A 24,974-nucleotide genomic window follows, 5' to 3' on the forward strand; every position below is an offset into this window, starting at 1 on the left:
ATTTAAACTGCGCTCGGCGTTGGGCAGCGTCTGACTGGAGCTACAAGAGTCCACGAGCAGGTCCAAATGGGCCTCAGAGGAGTTCTGCTTATGGATGAAATAACGGCAACACACACACAACCGTAAAACAGACTTAATAAAAGGCGGAGGAGGTCTGGGAGAACAGACACACACCGACACACTCCTCAAGTCTTTCTGGAACAGAGCATGAGCCTATAACTCCCTACACCATGAGTGAATACACTCCATCTGCCCCAGCGGCCCTGGATCCCATCAGATCGGCACAATTCATCCCATTTACAGCACAAAACATTCTGCTCTGTTGCCTGGTGCACAAATGTTTGGACGCAGCAAATACATCAATTACTGTAGAATTTGATCAGCGCCGTTAAATGCTGTTTTGGGGCCGAGTGTGTATGATAGATCATGCAATGGTAGAAATGAGTCAAGCACGCTACAGCTGATATATGCACGCGACTGCTTTATGTTATTTACACAAGAAAATAATGAAACATAACAATGTGAAAATACAGAGCTGGATGCATCCCAGTCCCAGTCACAATGTGGATGAAATAATTATTAAGAGGAGTTTAATATGTACAAGATGAAGTTTAGTTGTTGATATACATATGATGATCAATGCCTCTATATATATAGCAGACATTTTTATCCAAATGGACTTAATTTGCATCAAAAGTATAAATTTTAAACGCACAAATAAATGCATAAATAAATTAATATCCTGTTAGAATTCAGAATGTGACTTTGCCTATCAATTTCCAAATAAAAATAAAAAATAAAAAACTGAATGATCTACACAATATGTGCATGTGAGAAACATCAGTTTCTGCACTCAGGTTGACAGAGCATCTGTCTTATTTTGTGTTCCAACACCCCAAATCAGTTTATGAAGGCCAAACTCAGCACCGCTCGCTCTGATGACATCCAGGTCGAGGACTGCTGCTGTTTCTGGATGACCTGATCTCTTGTTTCCCATCCAAACAAAGCAGGGATGCATATTGCCTCACACTGCTGAGAAAATCTGCTGAACACGCTGAAATAGTCACAATACTTTATAAAATCTCAACCCTCTGGTGTTGTGAAACTCCGGAGTGTTTAACTGACCCTTTACTGGAGCATGATGGGAATATTGCTTTTCTTTTGTCTTTCTTTCTTTGTTTCAAACTATGATTCTTAAAATGTTCTGAGTGGCTTTAGACTGTTGCTATGCAGATGCAGTGGTGTTGTGAAAGTTTTATACTATGACGTTGCTATGATGTTCTAAATGGATTAGACTGTTGCTATGCCGTTGCTATGATGTTCTAAATGGATTAGACTGTTGCTATGCTGTTGCTGTGGTGTTCCAAGCAGATTAGATTGTTGCTATGCAGTTGCTGACATGCTCTAAGTGGATTAGACTGTTGCTATGCCGTTGCTATGATGTTCCAAGTGGATTAGATTGTTGCTATGACGTTGCTGTGGTGCTCTAAGTGGATTAAATTGTTGCTATGATGTTGTTGTGGTGCTGTGAGTGGATAAGACTGTTGCTATGCCATTGCTGTAGTGATCCAAATGGATTAGACTGTTGCTATGCCATTGCTGTAGTGATCAAAATGGATTAGACTGTTGCTATGCCATAGATGGCATGCTCTAAGTGGATTAGACTATTGCCATGCTGTTGCGAAGATGTTCCAAGTGGATTAGACTGTTGCTATGCCATAGATAGCATGTTCTAAATGGATTAGACTGTTGCTATGCCATTGAAGTGGTGTTCCAAGCGGATTAGATTGTTGCTATGCCATAGATGGCATGCTCTAAATGGATTAGACTGTTGCTATGCTGTTGCTATGATTTTCTAAATGGATTAGATTGTTGTCATGACGTTGCTGGGGTGCTCTAAGTGGATTAGACTGTTGCTATGCCATAGATGACCTGCTCTAAGTGGATTAGACTGTTGCTATGCTGTTGCTGTCATGCTCTAAGTGGATTAGACTGTTGCTATGCTGTTGCTGTGGTGTTCTAAGTGGATTAGACTGTTGCTATGCCATAGATGGCATGTTCTAAGTGGATTAGAGTGTTGCTATGCCATTGAAGTGGTGTTCCAAGCGGATTACATTGTTGCTATGCCATAGATGGCATGCTCTAAATGGATTAGACTGTTGCTATGCTGTTGCTATGATTTTCTAAATGGATTAGATTGTTGCTATGACATTGCTGGGGTGCTCTAAGTGGATTAGACTGTCGCTATACCATAGATGGCCTGCTCTAAGTGGATTAGACTGTTGCTATGCTGTTGCTGTGGTGTTCTAAGTGGATTAGACTGTTGCTATGCTGTTGCTGTGGTGTTCTAAGTGGATTAGACTGTTGCTATGCTGTTGCTGTGGTGTTCTAAGTGGATTAGACTGTTGCTATGCCATAGATGGCCTGCTCTAAGTGGATTAGACTGTTGCTATGCTGTTGCTGTGGTGTTCTAAGTGGATTAGACTGTTGCTATGCTGTTGCTGTGGTGTTGTAAGTGGATTAGACTGTTGCTATGCTGTTGCTGTGGTGTTCTAAGTGGATTAGACTGTTGCTATGCCATAGATGGCATGTTCTAAGTGGATTAGAGTGTTGCTATGCCATTGAAGTGGTGTTCCAAGCGGATTACATTGTTGCTATGCCATAGATGGCATGCTCTAAATGGATTAGACTGTTGCTATGCTGTTGCTATGATTTTCTAAATGGATTAGATTGTTGCTATGACATTGCTGGGGTGCTCTAAGTGGATTAGACTGTCGCTATACCATAGATGGCCTGCTCTAAGTGGATTAGACTGTTGCTATGCTGTTGCTGTGGTGTTCTAAGTGGATTAGACTGTAGTTATGCCATTGCTGGGGTGCTCTAAGTGGATAAGACTGTTGCTATGACGTTGCTGGTGTGCTCTATGTGGATTAGACTGTTGCTATGCTATTGCTGGGGTGCTCTACATGGATTCGACTGTTGCTATGATGTTGCTGTGGTGTTCCGAGTGGATTAGACTGTTGTTATTGCCATTGATGGCGTGCTCTGAGTGGATTAGACTGTTGCTATGCCATTGCTAGGGTGCTCTGAGTAATTAGACTGTTGCTATGTTGTTGCTGGGGTGCTCTAAGTAGATTAAACTGTTGCTATGGCATTGCTGTGGTGCTCTGAGTGGATTAGATTGTTGCTATGACGTTGCTATAGTGTTCTAAGTGGCTTTACACTGTTGCTATGCCATTGCTGTGGTGCTCTGAGTGGATTCGATTGCTCTGAGCAAAAAAAATCACAAGTCTGATAAATAAAGTTAAGTAACAGCACACCTTAACACTACACATGGTTTGAGAAATCTTTCAGGACTAGTTATCAGCAACAGCTCAATATGAAATGTTTGTTTAAATCACAAACCCTAACTACAAGCAACAGTAATGATATAATTGCCTTGCCTATTTTCTTTTGCTGGAATTCTGATAGCATGTGTTTTCTTTTCATAAAGTGTTTGGCTCAAATTGTTTGGCGAGGAAAACCGGTGGTCCACTGGAAGCAGACTGAGGAAGACAGGGTCAGTGATCCACCGGTGCTACTCAGAGGTTTAGTCTTACATGCCTTCAGGCCTCAACATGTCTATTACTCTGACTAGTAATCTGAGCTGCAATCTAAACACTTAAAACACACAAAGGTGCATCATGGGTGGTTTCTGCACTCCCGGTGGCCCTCGTTTGACCACCTCTTCTCTAAAGCTTTTGACACAAGATCATCCAGCAGTCGCCCTATGGGCGGAGATCAGTGATAAGGCAGGATCTTAACTGCAGGTTTGGTTTAGGTAAAATATAAGGTCTAAAATGAGCTGATGCAGGAAAGAAATGTGGGTTATGCTTCCACCATGATTTTATGTTATTTAAATCACCAAAGGTGAAATGATGTGTCTCAAATATATGTATCAAATACTCCCTACATAGATTTTGTAACAGAGCCTGTATTTTTTAGAAGGAATGACTAAAAAATGTTTCAGAATGTCTTTTAAATATCAGTACCACCAGTTTTTCAGTTTTTTGACACATCAACGCACCAGCTCAAATGAAACTCCATTCCAGTAAGTTTTCTGCAGAATACCAGGGGTTTGTAACAGGAAGCGCATGTTGCCATGTGTTCCGCAGGGTTAAATCTGTATGGAAGCAGTGGTTGCTTGTGATCTTACCGTGACATTCGGTGAGGTGGTGATGGCACTTCCATCCTCCAGGTAGTGTGTTTCTGTGTAGTGACTAGCAAACAGCCCTCTGCAACACAAACACACACAAAACTTAGTTACTGTCACTCATTTCTTTCATTTCCTACTCCAGTCATTTTTCTTAGCCAACATTAAATAAAAAATACAGTTAGTGAACGTGATTTGAACACACCTTTAACCCTGTATTAAGCTTGTAACTAGTACTGAATGATTTGTTAAATTGTGTCTTGTTAGGGAAAGATGGTAAGCTATATTTAAGTTATCATATTCAAGATGTTTGCTTAGCAACTGCCTAGCAACAGTCTTATGCCACTCAGATCACCCTAGCAACTGCATAGCAACAGTCTAAAAACAATCAGAGCACCCTAGCAACAGCATAGCAACAGTCTAAAGCCACTCAGAGCCCCCCAACAACAGCATAGCATAGCAAGTGTCTAATCCACTCAGAGCACCCCAGCAACTGCACAGCGACAGTCTAAAGCCACTCATTTCACCATAGAAACTGCACAGCAACAGCCTAAAACACTGAGAGCACCCCAGCAACAGCATAGCAAGAATCTAAACAGCATAGCAAGAATCTACACCCTAGCAACTGCACTTGAATGGTCAAAAACACTCAGAGCACCATAGCAACTGCACAGCGAAAATCTTAAACACTCAGATCACCCTAGCAACAACATAGTAACAGTCTAAACACTCAAAGCAGCCTAGCAACTGCACAGCAACTGTTTAAAAAAACACTCAAGAGCACACTAGCAACAGCATAGCAACAATCTGAACCCACTTATATCACCCTAGCAACTGCACAGCAACTGTCTAAAAACACTCAGAGCACCTTAATAACAGCATAGCAACAGTCTAAAGCCAATCAAATAATCCTAGCAACAGTCTGAAGCCACTCAGAGCACCCCAGCAACTGCACAGTGACAGTCTAAAGCCACTCATTTCACCATAGAAACTGCACAGTAATAGTCTAAAACACTGACAGCACCCTAGCAACAGCATGGCAACAATCTAAATCCACTAATATCACCATAGCAACTGCATAATAACAATCTAAAACACTCAGAGCACCCTATCAACTGCATAGTAACAATTTAAAACACAGAGATCACCCTAGCAACTGCATAGTAACAGTGTAAAACACTCAGATAACCCTAGCAACTGGATAATAACAATCTAAAACACTCAGAGCACACTAGCAACAGCATAGCAACAATCTAAACCCACTTATATCACCCTAACAACTGCACAGCAACAGTCTAAAACACTCAGAGCACCTTAGCAACTGCATAGCAACAGTCTAAAGCCAATCAAATAATCCTAGTAACAACCTAAAACACTCAGAGCACCCTAGCAACTGCACAGCGACAATCTAAAACAGTCAGATCACCTTAGCAACTGCATAGTAACAATTTAAAACACAGAGATCACCCTAGCAACTGCATAGTAACAGTGTAAAACACTCAGAGCACCCTAGCAACAGCACAGTAAGTCTAAAAAACACTCAGCAACAGTCTAAGAAAACACTCAGAGCACACTAGCAACAGCATAGCAACAATCTAAACCCACTTATATCACCCTAACAACTGCACAACAACAGTCTAAAACACTAGGAGCACCTTAGCAACTGCATAGCAACAGTCTAAAGCCAATCAAATAATCCTAGCAACAGTCTGAAGCCACTCAGAGCACCCCAGCAACTGCACAGCAACAGTCTAAATTCACTACATCTTACTGTGCAAAAATTCTTTTCACTAAAATTAAAAAAATAAAATTTTACACTAAAAACTGACACAAAAATGAAGTCCTGCCAACTTTCACTTAGATATTAAGTTATAATACAAAGCTGATGTTTGTCTGGGATGATACACTGATTCACACCACAGGGTCCAGCAGGGAGTTTACAGTCAATCCCAGTGTTTTGTATTGTTCCTCTGTTTTTTAATAATCGGATTCAACACGATCAGCTGCAAATGATCACAGATCAAAGACGGGCCACAGAAATCCCCTCAGCCTGGGAAAGGATGCCCTCATTCTCTCTCTTCCTCTCTCTCCCTGCTGAGATAATGTTCTGATCAGACCATTACCAACATCTGCACTCGATTGCTCCTCGTGCAGCTGTGCTTTCTTAAGCATAACCTGAACGTGACAAACTCATGAATAGGATTACAGCACTGCTGAGTCAGACTATAACAACCTCCCGGAAAAACACACACAAACACAGACACACTTCTGACAGTATAAAGTCTGGGTCACCTCATTCAGACCGTCCACTTCTCCAAGAAAAGACTGTTTGATTGACATGTTTAGGACGGGTTTATCTGAAATTCATGACATTATGCTGAAAAGCTTTTCAGTTTGTAGTCTGTGTGTAATTTATGTTGTAGAACAAAGTGTGAAATTCATTCTTCTCACTGCGTACTGCACATTACACACTAGTTTCCAACTTCCGGGAGAAACTTTTCAATCTCTTCTCGCCAAGCTTCACTCTTTTTCACTTGAACCTGTACTCTTTCAAATCGAATTAGATGATGTTGAAGCCCACAGTGGGGCTCTGTGTGGAAAAATCGATGAAAACCCTGCAGTGAATTTACAACAGAATCTGAAGGTTTCCAAGAAACTAGGAACAAACACTTGCCGTTAAAAATAGCTTTTCGGATCTAAAGAAAACCCAATAGAGGAACACGGAGACCATCTGATCTATACCGCACACTTAAAGTACCAGCGTTTAAATAGACTTTTAAAAGATTACACAGAATAGATAGTCCTATAATTGAACGTAAAAGCCTAATGCATCGTTCTGACAGCAAGTAAATTAATTTCTGATTAATGTTTGTTATAAAACCGATATATTCTATCCTAGTTCCCGTCCTGAATGCTGATTGGTCACTAGAAATTTTGTAACATTATAAATGTCTTTCCTGTCACATTTGATTAATTTAATGCATTCTTGCTGAATAAAAGTATGGATTTCTTTTAAAAAAACAAACAAATAAACAAATAATGTATCTTTTGTACATCCCCAAGCTGCACTCAGACACCAATTATTAACATTAGTTTAAGGAATAAATCAAATCTTACTGAATTTACTCAGTAAAATAGCATTTGTGTTTCCTAATATGCATTTGTTGTTTTAAAGCAATAATAGGATGTAAATATATCCTGACCTCTCGTCCCTTATCGCCTAATTATAATGGACGGCTGTTTAATTGGTCTCACTTCGCACTGTTTCATTAAGTTTCACATAGTAAATGGGATTAACAACACATGTAACTGTAAAACAGCATTTGGCACGGGTAAAAAAAAAATGCCCTAAAAACCCAGAAAGGGACGAGATGTCTTAAAATCTGCTGCTTGATCACAGACGTTCTGACAGATGTTGCTTTTCTAATCACACATGCAGCAGAAGCAGATTTACAAGCACAAACATTTGAAAGAAACAGGAAACCAAGATCTGAACTACAATCAGAGGTCCAAATCTTGGCCAGATTGAGTCCCACAGGTGTGTTTGGAGGCATATGGTTAAGACACAAGGGTCAGCTCAACATATGCGCCATCTGTGGATTGTCAAAGGCCAAAAATAGGATTTGTAATTTTTTTCAAGCTCTAATTTGAGTTTAGAAACAAAAACGTTTTGCAGGCTTCCAGTACCTTTGGAACAATGAACTTCCCATGGAGTTTCTATGACTTTTCCAGTTGTTTGTAAAAGTTTTTTAAATTTTAAGGGTAACTAGATAAAAATAAAACTGCATGACCTTATAAGATTTTCCAGGCCTGGAAATCACAATTTTAACGTTTTCAATGACTGTGGGAACCTTGTTTATAACTATAAAAAGAGTGCCGTGCATTTCCACCAAAAGGATCATCTAATATCTTCCAGAAACTACTAAACTAAACTTCCTCTCTATTGAATCAATCAGTTACTTATAACCATTAAACTGAAGAGGAAGATGAATAACATGTGTGTGCCCTTCATAATATGGCAGATTTATCATTTAGCAGATACATTTATTCAAATCAGCTTATAAGTGGGTGCAAATACAAACACATTAATCATGCGGAAAAACTTCCAAAAGAAACTTACAAAATCAGCAAGAGAAATGCATTCTGCATTTACAAATGGAAAACTCAGGGGACTCAAAAATACATTTCCCATCATTATTTACTCACCCTAACTTCAGTAACATAGCATATGAGTCATACGGCTCACTTACAGTAATTTTCTGAACATTAAATTTTCATTTTTGGGTAAAGCTAAACCACTACATCACATTATCTCAACCCAAATCCTCATTAGCTTGTCATCTGACATCACCACCATGTCCTTGAAAAGATCTAGTTCCATCACAACACACATTCAACTCAAGAAACTGGCTACAAAAGAGGTTAAAATGACAAACAACTATAAATATTTCCTCGCCGACACAGAATTACAGTGTTTCTGTGACCATTTTCTAATTTATTTTTCAATTATTCACACGAGCAGAGACCAAACAGAGCGAAAGATTAGCAATTCTTTGTACAAAGGGGGAAAAAAAGGGAAATAATTCTACCTTTCATGCTGTGGAAAGACGACTGCAGCAAAGCCACAAGCATAAAAAAAAACTAATCAAATCATCAGTCACTAGGGGAAAAAGACACAGCAGGGCGCCGTTGTTTCCCCTGGTCACTTAATGCTTTGTGTTCTTGTAAGATAGAAAACCAGAAAGGGACATGGCAGGGGTGGACAGAAAAAAAAACAGCAGCACAGGTTCTCTTTCAAGCATAGAACTGAAAGGAATGGTTCACCGTAATATGAAAATTCTATACAGCAACACTTCATGGTCCACACCATAAAACCATTACTGTCACCATCAGGGACTATGTTTTAGCAGAAGCATAGCATGTAATGCATGTAATGAAAAAGAAAAAAACATATTAATACTTACATTTTTGGTTTGTTATATACATTAGTAACTTTTATAAAAGCAATAAGGTACGGGAGGCTGTGCTGTATTGTGAGAAAGTCAGCCTATCGTACCTTATTGCTTACTTATGTTCTGCTTAAATGAAAACAGCATGAATGTCAGTTTGGAACAACATGAGGATGAATCATCACAGAACCAATGATTTCTTTAACACTGCCAGCTTTAAATGAAGAGCAAACACGCTGGAACACATGAGCTTTTTTTATTTACATGCTGAGGTGAGACACATCCAGACTGGAGACTAGAGAGAGAGCGATAGACAAAAGAGAGGAACGAACGACTAGGGGGAGCTGGACGGGGGCAGAGTAACGGCCCAAATTATTTTCCAGGCCTTGGCTGACTAGACGTGAATTCAGCTGCAGTGAACTCGTGCCCATCTTGTCAAGGACAAAGCGAGGTTTTCTCATGCTTCTGGGGAGAAATCAGGTCACGGCTCGTTCCAGAGCGTCTTCTCTCACGCAGAAATTAGTTCCTCTTTATCATCCTGCACATCTGGTTGTCCTCTTATCTGATAATTGGAAGATGGATTAGTAATGCAAGGTCGGTATTAAACATCTCCGTTTAGCATTCTCTATGGATAACACCTCAAATCATGAGGCTCGTTGGGGAGAGGTCTGCTGGTACTCTTATAAGCAATTAGACTTCTGATCGTGCCAGGTGAAAGATAAAAGACGATAAAAATCCTACAGACTAACATCTAGAGATCAGGATATCCTAAAGGCCAAAGGCTTTTTGACTTGGACCAGTAAGAAAAAAACACACACACACACACACATAACACATAGCAATAAGGTAAAAGCTCCTCTGCAATGACTTGCATAGCAATGCACAAAAAAACTACTCTGGACCCATTAACAAATGCATAGCAATGCCCTGGCAACCACTCAAGGTACCACAGCAACTGAATAGCAAAATCCTACAACTATTCAGAACACTTTAGCAAGCACATAGCAACACCCTTGTAACCACTCAGATCACCAAAGCAACTGCATAGCAACACACTATCACTATTCAGAAGACTTAAGCAACCACATAGCAACACCCTGGAAACCACACAGATCACCCTAAAAACAAAACTATACGGAACACTTTAGCAACCGCATAGCAACACCTTGGTTGCATAGCAACGCACTACAACTATTGAGAACATTTTAGTAGCCACATAACAACTCCCTGGCAAACACTCAGAGTACTATAGCAACTGCACTACAAGTATTGAGAACACTTTACCAACTGCACCACATAGCAACCACATAGCAACTCCCTGGCAACCAAACATATCACCATAAAACTGAAACTATATAGAACACTTTAGCAACTGCATAGCAACACCCTGGCAACCACTCAGAGTACCATAGCAACTGCAAAGCAACACACTACAAGTATTGAGAACACTTTAGCAACCACATAGCAACTCCCTGGCAACCACACAGATCACCCTAAAAACAAAACTATACAGAACACTTTAGCAACTGCATAGCAACACCCTGGCAACCACTCAGAGTACCATAGCAACTGCAAAGCAACACACTACAAGTATTGAGAACACTTTAGCAACCACATAGCAACTCCCTGGCAACCACACAGATCACCATACAAATGAAACTACACAGAACACTTTAGCAACTGCAAAGCAACTCCATGGCAACCAATCAGAGTACCATAGCAACTGCAAAAACAACACACTACAAGTATTGAGAACACTTTAGCAACCACATAGCAACTCCCTGGCAACCACACAGATCACCCTAAAAACAAAACTATACAGAACACTTTAGCAACTGCATAGCAACACCCTGGCAACCACTCAGAGTACCATAGCAACTGCAAAGCAACACACTACAAGTATTGAGAACACTTTAGCAACCACATAGCAACTCCCTGGCAACCACACAGATCACCATACAAATGAAACTACACAGAACACTTTAGCAACTGCAAAGCAACTCCATGGCAACCAATCAGAGTACCATAGCAACTGCAAAACAACACACTACAAGTATTGAGAACACTTTAGCGACTACATAGCAACACCCTGGCAACCACACAGATCACCATGAAAATGAAACTACACAGAAGACTTTAGCAACCACATAGCAACACCCTGGCAACCACACAGATCACCCTAAAAACAAAACTACACAGAAAACTTTAGCAACCGCATAGCAACGCCCTGGCAACCATTCAGAGTACCATAGCAACTGCAAAGCAACACACTACAAGTATTGAGAACAACATAGCAACTCCCTGGCAACCACACAGATCATCATAAAAATGAAACTACACAGAACACTTTAGCAACCGCATAGCAACACACTATCATTATTCAGAAGGCTCTGGCAACCATATAGCAACACCCTGGCATCCACACGGATCAGCCTAAATACAGAACTACACAGAACACTCTAGCAACCACATAGCAACACCCTGGCAACCACTCAGAAGACCATAGAAACTGCATAGCAACGCACTACAACTATTCTGAACACTTTAGCAACTACATAGCAACACCCTGGCAACCACACAGATCACCCTAAAAACAAAACTACATAGAACACTTTAGCAACCGCACAGTAACGCCCTGGTAACCATTCAGAGTACCATAACAACTGCTTAGCAACGCACCACAACTATTCAGAACACCTTAGCAACCACATAGCAACAACCTGGCAACCACACAGCTCACCCTAAAAACAAATCTAAACAGAACACTTTAGCAACCACATAGCAACGCCCTGGCACCCAAAACAGTAGTGAGCAGCCGCACTGCCACAGGTGAGAGGCACATACATTTTCTTTCAAATGTAAAAATCTACTGAAGCGAATCAAATACCTTGACTTGCACAATGTAAAGTCCACTGAGGTCAGCTCACCTCCTGTATCAAACATCTGCTCTGGAACTAATGGAAAAACAGCCAATGGACCATAAAAGAGAAACCAGCACTTATACCAAAACCAGAAATTTCATGGAAAATCAATTAAGGTAAAATATTCTTCCCTCTGGACTCTGACAGTCGTTACATTGCCAATTGCACTTCAGCAATTATAGAACATCTATTTTAAGAATTTATGAGCTTTAAAAGAATGTTCTGGGTTCGATACAAGTAAAGCCTCCTTCTGACCTCATGTCAAACACCACAGACAACAATTCAGAAATAAAAAACTGATGCTACGGAAGCTTCGGAAACCAGAGCAAGCTTTCGACTTAGTTCACCCAAAATGGAAAAATTGCCATCATTTTGTGTTAATGTAACCAATTTTTGCTACTTTTTTAATTATTTGAATAAAGTCACTTTTGTCACCAGCAGGGCCGGTTCTTGAGCTCAGTTTCATGACAAGGTTAGATCCTCGTATTTAATTTCTACATGACTCACAGGAATAAAGCAAATAGCACTGGTGTGATGGGAGAACTGTTGACTAGGAATGCAGTAATCCATGGAAATGTTCCGAGGCTGATGTAATGACATCCCACGGCAAGACAGAGACTGCAGCCAGTTTATAAGCTTTAGCTAACGAGGAGCGTTACACCCTTGGACCGGACGAAGGGCCGCTTGCCTCATCGCAGGGATGAACTATTCCAACATGAGCTGGAATGAAGTCGGCCACAGGAGACTGGGTCACAGAACACCTGAGGACCAGAAAACTGCTCAGCTGTGACTGAACAGAGAGGAAACTCACCTGAGGGAGTCAAGAGGTCAGCAGTCAAGATGTTAACACACACGGGCTAAAGGTCACAACAAAACATTTAAACGAGCATCAAATGGTAAAAAAACATTGTTGCTACATGAAAGTGCTGGATAATGAGCAACAAAGGTCTCTGAGAAATGACTGAAAAATAAACACATGAAGACTCCGATCCACCGATCAACCAGAAGTTAAAGAGCCGTTCGACTTCTGAAACAAAACATTTTAATTACAAGTGAGAAAAGATTACTACTGCATAATATAATAACAGACTTACCTGTATCTCTATATTGTCTTGTTGTTGTGGGAATTTGTTGTGAGTTGCATTTCAGATGTAATTTTAAAATTAATTTCTTCATATGTATTTAATAATTTCAGTGATGTATGAATGCATCTTCGATAAACACATTTGTAAAGCACACATAGGAAATGCATTAGACACTAATGCGTAGACACTGATTTTCACAGTTTAAGGGACTAATTAGTGAATTAGTAAATTTATCTCCTTGACTTTTCTCTCAGATTTCTCCACTTACTAAGAAGGGGTTGACTGATTATCGCCTTGGCCGATTATCGGTGCCAATATTAAGAATTTTTAATGTTATCGGTATCAATCATTTTCAAAATCGATTTGCCGATCTAATAATTTAAAAGCATTTTTTTTTTTTTTGTCAGAGCCCTTGTTATACTTAATTTTGACATTAATTTTCATTTTTACACCATATATATATATTTAAAATATCGGTTATTGGTCTACTTGATCTGTAATAATCAATATCAACATATAGGTCGGCCCCTATTACAAAGAGAAACAAAAATAGACATAAACGGCTAAATTACTGATATACAGCAAGAGTGCAGAGCTAGAAAATCATTTCATCTGGGCAATTGTTGAAATTTTGTGGGATTACTTTTTTTTTTTTTTTTTGCCTTTTTCTCAGGAGAAACATCTGAGAAGCAGTTTAGCTAACAACAATGTGTCCAGTTTCAAAGTGTTCAGTTTTTTAAATTTTTTTAAAAACGTAAGGAAACATTCCATTTATTTTGCAAACATTATGTTACTTTTGAATGTGTTTTGAACATTCCACAACAAGCAATTAAATTTAACAAAATTACTGTTGGACTATAAACTATATTTTTGACGCAAGTCGATTTCGAAATAGTGGTTGACAGATTATTTGTGCCAAAACTAAGCATTTTTATAGTTCACGGTATCGTCATTTTCAGAACTGATTTGCCAACAAAATAATTAAAAAGCATTTAAAGAAAGTTTTTTTTTATGTTTGTCAGAGTCTTTGTTATTCTCAATTTTTACATTAATTATAATTTTTACACCAGACATATATATCGGTTCAAAATATCGGTTATCGGTCTACATGATCTGTAATAATCATTATCGGCATCACATTTGGTCGACCCCATTACTAAGAAGAACACAAAATAGACCGCAAACGGCTAAATTATTGATATACAGTAAGAGAACAGAGCTAGAAAAATCATTTCATCTGAGCAAATGTTGAAACTGTGTGAGCTTTTGTTTTCTTTTTTTCAAGACGAACATCTGTGAAGCAACTCAACTAACTAAAATATGTTCTAGGAGCATTTTGCTAATGTTCCAATTAGGCTATGAAAACATTATTTCAGAATGTCAGATTTCAAATTTTTAAGTGTTTTAAAAATTATTTGAGTTCAGGAAACATTCCATTTATTTTGGAAACATTATCGGAATGTTACTTTTTTGAATGTTCTCTGAACATTCCGAAACAAGCAGTTACATTTAAAAAAAACAACTGTTAGATGAATATCCAACTAAAACTACTCAGAAAAAGGTTTTGTGTGTTTGTACAAAACTTTGAACAAACATTCTATTAATGTTTGTTCTTTGAGAAACCTTGCCAGAACGTTCTGAAAATGTTCCCTGTTCGCTGTTAAGTCTTCATTTGTTGTCCATTGAATCTCATTGTCATCTAGGGGAAACAATTGAGACCTCATTTGTGATTTTTATGTTCCTGTATGATGTCATTTCAAATAAGATATTTATCAGTGATGTATTTCTCCATTTGCAGTCATCATACTGCCAAACAGACCAAATAAACTTCAGCATGAAAACATCCCTTTATGAAACCCCAAACCCACAAGAATAAGAGCATACAAAAAGCAAACTCTCCTCAGAAGTGCATCCATTAATGCGGGATCCTTGGGCACATCTGGCCGCATTAACACATCTGTCATCGCGCACGCAAACATTACGAGTCTGGGCGTGCACGTTTCCTTAAATCACGGTTCTTTTCATCTGCGATAGCGTCGCCATCTTTGCCACACACACTCTTAGAGAAGTCGTGAAAAAAATCAAATAAAATCATAAATTGAGAGGTTATTGCAAGGCTAGCGTCCGTCATTCGTGACGAACGTCTTTGGTAAATGATCTCAGTAACATGTTAACAATCAAAAATAACAAATCAAATGTTTTTCGTAAGCACATGCTAATGCATCGCCTGATCAACAGCTCCTGGATGCCATCCCACAGATGCTAACAGTTAAAACTCACTTCAGCAGTGGATTTGCTTCTCGGACACTTGCGCAACGAACATCACATCAAAATAGAAATCAAAAAGCTTTTTTATGAGTCCAACTTTCATTTTTGGTATTGCGAGAGCTTATGAAGTCACGGCCAAAGGTACCGAATTAGCCCGAACTTCAAGCCAATGCCTAAACCCCTGTTGATGCATGTTATCACCTCAGTTTCAATCCATCACGCCAGTTCCTGGAAGATCTTTCATCTGCTTCTTGAATTTTGGACCCACTGTTGTTTTCCCTTCGGGCATCGGCGTGTTCACTGCATCCGTTTGACAAAGCATTTGGATGGCCTACCTTTCAAACGGCCTCACATCTGCTAAAAGTAGCAAGAATATGATATATGAAAATCATCCTGCTCTGTGAGCCAGTCACAAGCATCTGGGAATACTTCATTTACTGATTCATTTGAAGAGCATATAAGACACGCCAGTTCTGTCTCAGCTGCTCATCTGAAGTCTGATAAATACCAAATTAAATGGAAATCCCCACAAAAAGCCTGAGAAACATAAAGAACAGGAATGTTTAAGAGCAGATCACCTGCTTACACTGCAAAAAAAAATAAAAAATTGAGGTTGTTAATAACTAAAAGATTATTAAGGTTTGACACTAACATATTTTTGTATTTCTAACTCAATGTGCCACATGCAGATTCTAAGCAATTATATGTACAATTTTCTAGCATTTTTTCAATGTAGAAAGATTAGTTCTGATTCACAAAAAATACATATTTATATTATATATAATTTTAATATATATTATATACTGTTATAATTAATACTAAAAATTGTAAAACTATGAATTAAAAATTTTATTGTGAAATTTACTTAAGTTATATTTTAATATACTGTATAATATATCCTTATATTAAATACTGCTATAATAATACTAATAATGGTAAAACTGTAAATAAAATTAACTAATTATTATATTTAATAATATTTTCATATTATAATATAATATTTATATATATTTTATAAAATATATTTAAAACATACATTATATATATATATATATATATATATATATATACATATATATAAAATTTAATGAAGTATTAAGTATTATATTGAACAAAATATTTTATTAAATTTATATATATATATATATATATATTATAAAAAATATATTTTATTTTAGATTAGATTAGATTAGATTATTTGTTGCTCATTCTCTGTAATTATTTGTAAAATTTCCTAGCAATTTCTGAATTTCTGAGTACATTTTTTTCTGTGTAAAAAGTAAAGTACTGCAAAAAAAGATTCTGTCATCAATCATTCACTTTCATATTGTTCAGACTTTCCTTCTTCAGTGAAATCTGCAAGCTGCTCTTTTCCATATAATGGAAAAGACATAGAAAATAGAAAAAATAGCATTTGCACCATGCATTTTTCATAAAAGCAGTGGAAAAAAGGCATGAGGGTCTTCACTTTTGGGTGAATTAGTCCTTATTTGACAACTTAATTCAATGACGTAAAAATGATCTGTCATTCTCTCAGCATGCAACTTAAATCTGGAATGGTTTTACTTGTTGGTTTTACTCCATGTGCTGAATCATAAGCCGTCCATTTGGTTACATGTCATGCTGAACCTTGATTCCTGGAAACCCCAATAGAGCGCTGTCTAGACGAGTCCTTCGCTTCAGCTGGAAAAATAGTGTTTTGTCCTCATAATTCACCTGCAGCCAAATGAACAATGCGTCGTGTCCGGAGGAAGCACTCAAGCGTCCTTCGCTCCGTCCCTCAAAAAACATTTCATTTGCACTCAAGAAGTCCACATTTGTGTCTAAATTACCAGTCTTTCTACTGAAGCAAATGCGTATGAATCACAGCATCTATATTCATGAAAACTCTGCACTGGAACTAATGACTTCAAACCTTCAGCCTCATTATTCTTCGGATGCAGCAAATGCATGCATAAGAGAACGCTTTCTAAATAAATTAATCAATAAAACACTCATGTGACCTCTTTCTTTAACCCATTGCTTCTTAATTTACTAAAAACCCAAGGACTATATGTTCATTTCAATATTTTTAACATAACTAATATATATCAATAAAACATTTGCATATAACAATCTAAATTTTGATATTTTATAGATTTTATATATACATAATTTAAATTATATTTCAATATTTATAGATTTTATATATTCATTATATATTATATATTATTTTTAACATCAGAAATACATTTGTTTTTCAGTCTATTAATTTATTTATTTTTTTAGTTTGCAATATATAACTATAATATACACAAATATATTTATACAAATAACTGTATGACTAAAAATAACAATACGTATAATTTATATACGTAATAAAATATTTAAATTATAACATTTGTTATTATAACAGTATATTTTGATATTTTATATATATATAATTTTTTTTGTTGTTTTTTATATATATTTTGATATTATATATATATATATATATATATATACATATATATATAAAGATACCAAATTAGTAATATTACATAACTTTTTTTGATATTTTATAGAATTTATACATAATTTTATAAAGAATATTTAGATATACATACATAATTTGATATATATATATATATATATATATATACACACACACACATATATATATATATATATAAATTAGATGTATAAAATAATACTGAACTAATTCTATTCTATTCTATTCTATTAATAAATATAATAATAGTACCTCTTAAATCTTTCATTAAAACAAACAACAATACATCATCTCTCCACCTCTACATGTGTTTTCAGATCTATTTAATTTCCTCCGGTCTCAGCGATTCCTCACAAACAATCTTGCTGTCTTTCCCAGCGACATCCAGCACTTCCTGCAGCTCAAGTCTCAGTGCGTTCAGCTTTCATCGGTGTCCCTGTAGGGAACCCTCACACCCATCCGTCTGAAGCCAAACCCCAGACTCGTGCTCAGCACCGCACGACTCAACATCTGCTTTCTGCATGAGCGCGAGGGAAAGACTCCCACAAGTCCCTGCTTCTCTTTTATTGTGCTTTAAAGAGCGCGAGCAGAGGAAACACCACTCGAGAGCGACCCACCGCCTCAAACCAAAGCCCCTGAAATTAGCGAACAAAAGGAAAAGCACTAAAGCGGGGTTCGGTTTCCTCAGCAGATCTTCAGGACTCAAGGGTGAGTGCTGGTCAAATGGGGCGGAAGCGAGAGGTTTTGTTTGGTTGGTGTTTTTTTGTCATCTGCACTGGATAAACCCCTCCAGACCGGCCTGAAACAGACCATCTCTTTCAAACGCTTATTCAGCACAGGCTGTCAGAGCGATGGGCCGCTGCGCCGAGGTCAAAGGTCAAGAGACTCTGCTGAGCGACAGGATGCTCCGTCTGAGGTCAGGCTCCGTGTCAGAGCGAAGACAGGATGTGGGAAGAGCGAGTGAGGAAAACGACAACACACACACTCTAACACCTCCTCAATTCATATAAAGACACAAGCAAATAAAAGCAGACAGATTTACATTAAAGCATTTTTAGTGATAGACGGAACATGAAACATTATGCGTTTAGCAGACATTTACATTCTTGCATTTAGCAAAGTTTTTATCCAAAGCGACTTACAAAGCAATCTATCAAAGTGCTGACAATATTCGTAACATACAGTGGCAGGTTTATTAGACAATAAGATGAAAAACATACAAGCCTTTGCTGTAAATTTAGCCTCGCATTTTTTTTTTAAAGTAAATATTTTATTTTATTTTATTTTATTTTATTTTATTTTATTTTATTTTATTTTATTTTATTTTATTTTATTTTATTTTTTATTTTATATTCTTTAAAAAAAAAATTAAATTTAATTAAATTTAATTTAATTTTATGTTATTTTATTTATTTATTTTTTTTTATTTTATATAGCCTTGACTCATTGTGGCTTTATTTCTAAGCATGCAAAAATTCTGTTTAGTAATGTATTTATTATTGTATTTTATAAAAAATATAAACATGTAATAAACATAATTGAAATAAAATATATATAGATAAAATTATATATATATAATTTCTAAAATGACATAAATATACATGAAATAATAGCTATAAAATATATACATAATTATATATTATAAAAAGCACCATAAAAGTATGACAAAAAAAATTAAATAAATAAATGTTGACTGCAATAACATACAAAAATACAAATACATAAAAAATATATATATTACACAAAATTAAAAAATAAATAAATAAAAATATATTTTAAACACTTAAATATATATATTTATATAAATATAAATATGTTATATAAATAAATATTTATATAACATAATTATACATAAAAAAGCACTATAAAGGAATCATTAATGATGTTCTTACAACAAAATGTTAATCGAAATAAAATAAATGTCAACTGAAATAAAATATATATAGATAAAATTATATATATATATATATATACATATATAATTTCTAAAATTACATAAATATACAAGAAATAATAGTTATAAAATATATACATAATTATACATTATAAAAAGCACCATAAAAGTATGAAAAAAAAGAAAAAAGATAATTTAAATAAATAAATGTTGACTGCAATAACATACAAAAATATAAATACATAAAAAAATATATTAAACAAAATTAAAAAATAAATAAATAAAAATATATTTTAAAAACTTAAAATTTAATTTTAGCCAGTTGCTATGGCCACATTTCTCATTTTTAATTTGACCTATTTTACTAATAATTTTTTAAGTAATAAAACTAATAATTAAACTAACAAAAATACACAACAAAATAGCTAAATTAAATAAAATTAAATAAAAATTAAATTAAAAACAGAAAATATAGTATTATTATAATAAGATCTAATTCAAAATACCAAAAAAATTACACATATGATAAACTAGTTTGAGGAAGAGACCGAATTTTAAGTCAGTGTTAACTAAAAGTCTTGCCTTCTGCTGTAACTCCCTTTTCGCCATTAGATGAGGAACATCAGAATACTTTGGTCATGTAGATGAAGATCAAATGACACGTTTTATAAATTAAAAATAATGCAAAATCCAATTTCATGGGTGGAAAGAGCTATTTCTGGCCAGTGGTTTTTCTGAATGGCCTCACTCGCACCAAACATGAGCAGATCACCAGGCTTAGAAACAGAGCTAATATTTCTCTCTATTACACTGACGACTCATTACACGGAACAATGCAAATGGCTTCATTTCAACTCCCAAAATCTATCTTTTGATTCGTCTGGTTCATACATCCACCTTATAAGGACAAAGAACTCGAGCTGGTCAGTCAAAGCATGAAGTCACTGTACAGAACATAAAATATGGAGAATGGTAATGAAAACTCTATAACGGCCAGCTGACATGAGTAATGCTTGAATGCCATTCTGTACGTGTAATTTAATGCTTTTAAAATGAAATCTATTATCAAAAGAACAATTCTCCACATTTGTAATTCTGGCAGCACATTTAGTACTGGATAAAAGAAGAAAAATGCAACTAAAGAAACACACCACATCAATTAACCTCGTTTTCAACAACTACAGATGTTTCTTTTCAATCAGATACAAAACAATGCACGACATCTAGCCTAGAATTAAATATTGCACAACACAATGCAGAGTAATACAGGTAAAACACCTGTAAAGAAATTGTCACGTTTGAAATCATACATTTATTAGTATTGTTATAATTAAATAATGAAATATAATAATAAATGAATTACTAAACTGAAATATTTTTGCATGCTGAGAAATAAAGACCCATTAAGACAAGGCAAAATAAAATAAAATAAAATAAATTAGTTATGTTAAACTAAATAAGATAGCACTTATTAAAACATGAGAGGAAATAAAAATCTTTATTTTGAGGGTGAATTATTGTTTTAATTTTATAGTGACTTGTATGTTTCTCATCTTGTTATATAAATATTAATAAAACTTTCAAATAAGAATTATAGATTATACACTTTTTAATTTATTGTATATTGCAATATAATTAATTTTGTTAATAATTTATAATAATAATAAATATATATTTTACATAAGATATATTTGCATTAATTATATTTTGTTATATATATTAATTATTCTTATACATAAATTCTATATTATTAGCATTATCTAAACTATTTTTAAAATAATTTATAATTATAATAAAAATATATTTTTACAAATTATATATTTGCAATAACTTTTTTATGTAAAAAAAAATAATAATAATATATAATATATATAATATTTAAAATTGTATATTTCCGTGTAATTAATTTTGTTTTAATAATTCATAATAATAAAAATTGACTAATGCATAAAAATAGATATATTTGCAATAACTATATTTATGTAAGTGTAATACTTTCAAATAATAATTATAGATTACAGAATAATTATTACTTTTTGTATAAAAATTATATATTTGCAATTATTTTTTACATAATTTATTGTTATATATAAATTCTATATTTTTAGTATTACCTAAACAATTTTTACAATAATAATAAAAATTATATTTTTACATACTAACTATATATTTGCAATAACTATATATTTTATGTAATTTATGTTCAAACAATAATTTTAGATTACAGAAAAATTATATATTTGCAATAATATATTATTTTTATACATACAAACATCTATAATATAAAATTACAAGAATTACATATTATTATCCTTATTACATATATTACATTTTACTACATTATTACAAAAAAATCATATTTTGTCTAATATTTATTTTATTGATGTTTCAATAATAGTTTAATATAATAAGTAAGCTTTAGCTTTAAAAATCTAAAAGTTTTCCCTCACAGTACTTCATGACAGGCAAGTGATTATGGTAATACTGTCCTTTGTACCTCTACCAGTGTTAGCAAATGATGCAGTACATGAATCCAGCTCTTCATTAGTGCAGACGAGCCTGGAAAAACAAGACCTTCAAGTGCCGAGTCTCATAACAGCGTTTCAGACGGCCTTATCAAGAGCTCCAGCGATCTGCCAGCTTACAGCGGTCATTAACGCGGGGAACCGGCTCCTTGACATTACAAATTAATTAGAGGGGAAACCCAGAAAACATCTCACAAACCCTCAGGATGCAGATCGAGGAGGAGGAGGAGGTGTGTTTGTCGCAGTCTTCAGTGTCTTTAAGCATCATTTTCTTGTCTTTTGTATGGATGTCTTACAAAAAAATGCTTTCTCTCCTTCATCTCTCATTCTCTTTTATGACTCGAGCCTCATTGTGCTGCTCTCACATCTTAGCAGCTCTGCACTTGTTTCTTCTCACCCTCACACTTCTTCGAGTGCCTACATAATGCTTTTATCTGTGCACGATTCGGTCAGGAAGTCATAATGCAGTTTCAATTATGACATGATCAACATTCATCGCATGAAGCCGCTGCTCAGATATCAAGGCTCGCTGATACATCAGCTATCATAACAATGAGCAAAAACAACATGTCCACACTTGTTTTCTTTAAAATAACCAGTTCTCCTTGCATTAAGATTGCACAAGTTGACTCAGGTCTCTTTCGTGATAGGGTCTCAGCTGAGTGTTATTTGATGCAGATATGTTTTGGATCCAAGTCAACACGAATCAGGGCCTGTCCGCTCTTCTCCTCTCCTCTCTGTTCATCACATTACAGCTCCAGTTATGTTGAAACTCTTTTCCAGATGAGTCTGTGCGTCTCTGTGGACGTGCTGCTATAAGCATCTTACAGTCTGTGCGGCTGAGCGAGTTTGTGAGATTATAATAGAAATGCCATTGCTGGATTAAAGTAATAGCCAGTATTTACTCGTCCTCAAACCTAAACCTCCAATCCGCAAACCTGTATGACTTACCTGAAGTATGTTCATGCTGTTTTGAATAAAAACAAGAGATGCTGTTATTTCATAAAAAAGAAATTACTTTTTGCATAGTTTGGTAGAGTGCGGGATTTGTTTTTGATGTTTAGTTATGACCTGTTTTTTGTCTTTGTTTCATACGCACCTACCGATTGCCACCAGGTGTGCAAAAATGAATTGTTAATTGATAAAAATGAAATTTAAAAAAGTAATAAAAAACCTTCACCTATGGTCATAAAATAATCAGGGCTTGGTAAAATATATATTTTTAAATGTATTTATTTATAATTCATTTACATTATAGTTATTGTATGTATATTTACAATTTATTTATTTATGTATAATTTATTTATATTATAATTATTATATTTATATTTAGATTTTATTTATTTATTTACTAAAAACTTTTCATGTGTGTGTGTGAAAATACTTCTAATGCGCGAAAATAAAATAAAATAAAATAAAAAATAAATTTTTATAATAAATATTTATTCATGATTAATAAATAACATTTTAATATTTCTTATTACAAACTTCTTGGTACAATAAAAATGTACCAAAAAAGAAACTACAAAATTGTCCTAATATATATATATATATATATATATATATATATATATATATATATGTATGTATGTATGTATGTATGTATGTATATGTATAATATAATTTTCTATTTTTATTAATATTTTTAATTTAATATTTTATACATTTTAGAAATTTTCTATAATATATTGTATTGGAAATTATATATATATATATATATATATATATATATATATACACACACAAAAATTTCAATAAAATATATTATAGAAAATTTCTAAAATTGACAAATAAAATAAAAAATACAAAAAAATGTATTTATTATTCTATTTGTCAATTATTATGTATATATTATTAATAATTAATTTACTGATACAATAAAAATGTGCAAAAAATAACCAATAATTGTTTTGTATAATAAAAATGTTATTAATAAAGTAAACCTTTTTTTTTATCATTTTTGTAAGGTGTTGGGTTTCTGTGCCCGAAAGCAAAAATCAATTGAGAACCACTGGTCTAAGTAAATTTTTTTTTTTTTTTTTTAACTCAAGTTTGGAAATTTTATCTTCCCTTCTAACGCTCCTCCGAATCAGCCTCTGTGCTCCATCTGAAACACTTTCCAGAAGTCCATATTCATCATCTGCTCAGGTTTATCGCTTTACGATAATGTGAGAAGGTGTTGTGGAGCTCTTGTTCTGCTGTCTGGCACACAGAGAGGTCGTGTCTCTGATAATAACACGTCTCCAGCGCTCATGAGAGGCTTTCCACTGAGGTTGTCTCCTTTCCCACCCCTGTGTCTCTATATCACACGCCCCTCACGTTACCATGGGAACAGTCCGAAAATCACTTCCTCTCGTCCTGAGCACAGCAGGACTTTGTACAGCTTAAATTAAATATTACATGTCCAATTAAGATTGTGACATGAAAAACAATGCACTAAACAACCTGCACACTAATATACCAACATGCTGAACATCCCGATGTCAGTGCAGCAGCGTAATGCACTCTACAATTCAGTTCTCTCCACAACCACAGAAACTACTGGAGTGATGCCACCCCACTGTTTGCAAAATTGTACTTTTGTATCTGACTTGGCAGATGAATAATGTACTTTGTTCTGTTCTTTAAAGTGGAAAAGAGACTATTTTAACACCATTTCCAGATCAGGTT

The 24,974-nt window shown here is 35.0% G+C and overlaps 1 protein-coding gene across 2 annotated transcripts in view; it reads right to left on the minus strand.

The window, feature by feature from the left end:
• The window catches only part of LOC127174433 (disintegrin and metalloproteinase domain-containing protein 12), a 123,516-nt gene that overhangs the window by 58,959 nt on the left and 39,583 nt on the right, over positions 1–24,974 (minus strand). For both annotated transcript variants that reach the window (XM_051124870.1, XM_051124871.1), the window contains exon 4: positions 4,196–4,274. In XM_051124870.1, the coding sequence (XP_050980827.1) occupies positions 4,196–4,274 (79 nt within the window). The remainder of the gene's footprint in view (positions 1–4,195; positions 4,275–24,974) is intronic.

Source organism: Labeo rohita, chromosome 12, assembly GCF_022985175.1.
Source record: "Labeo rohita strain BAU-BD-2019 chromosome 12, IGBB_LRoh.1.0, whole genome shotgun sequence".
In the NCBI taxonomy this organism is placed as follows: Eukaryota; Metazoa; Chordata; class Actinopteri; order Cypriniformes; family Cyprinidae; genus Labeo; species Labeo rohita.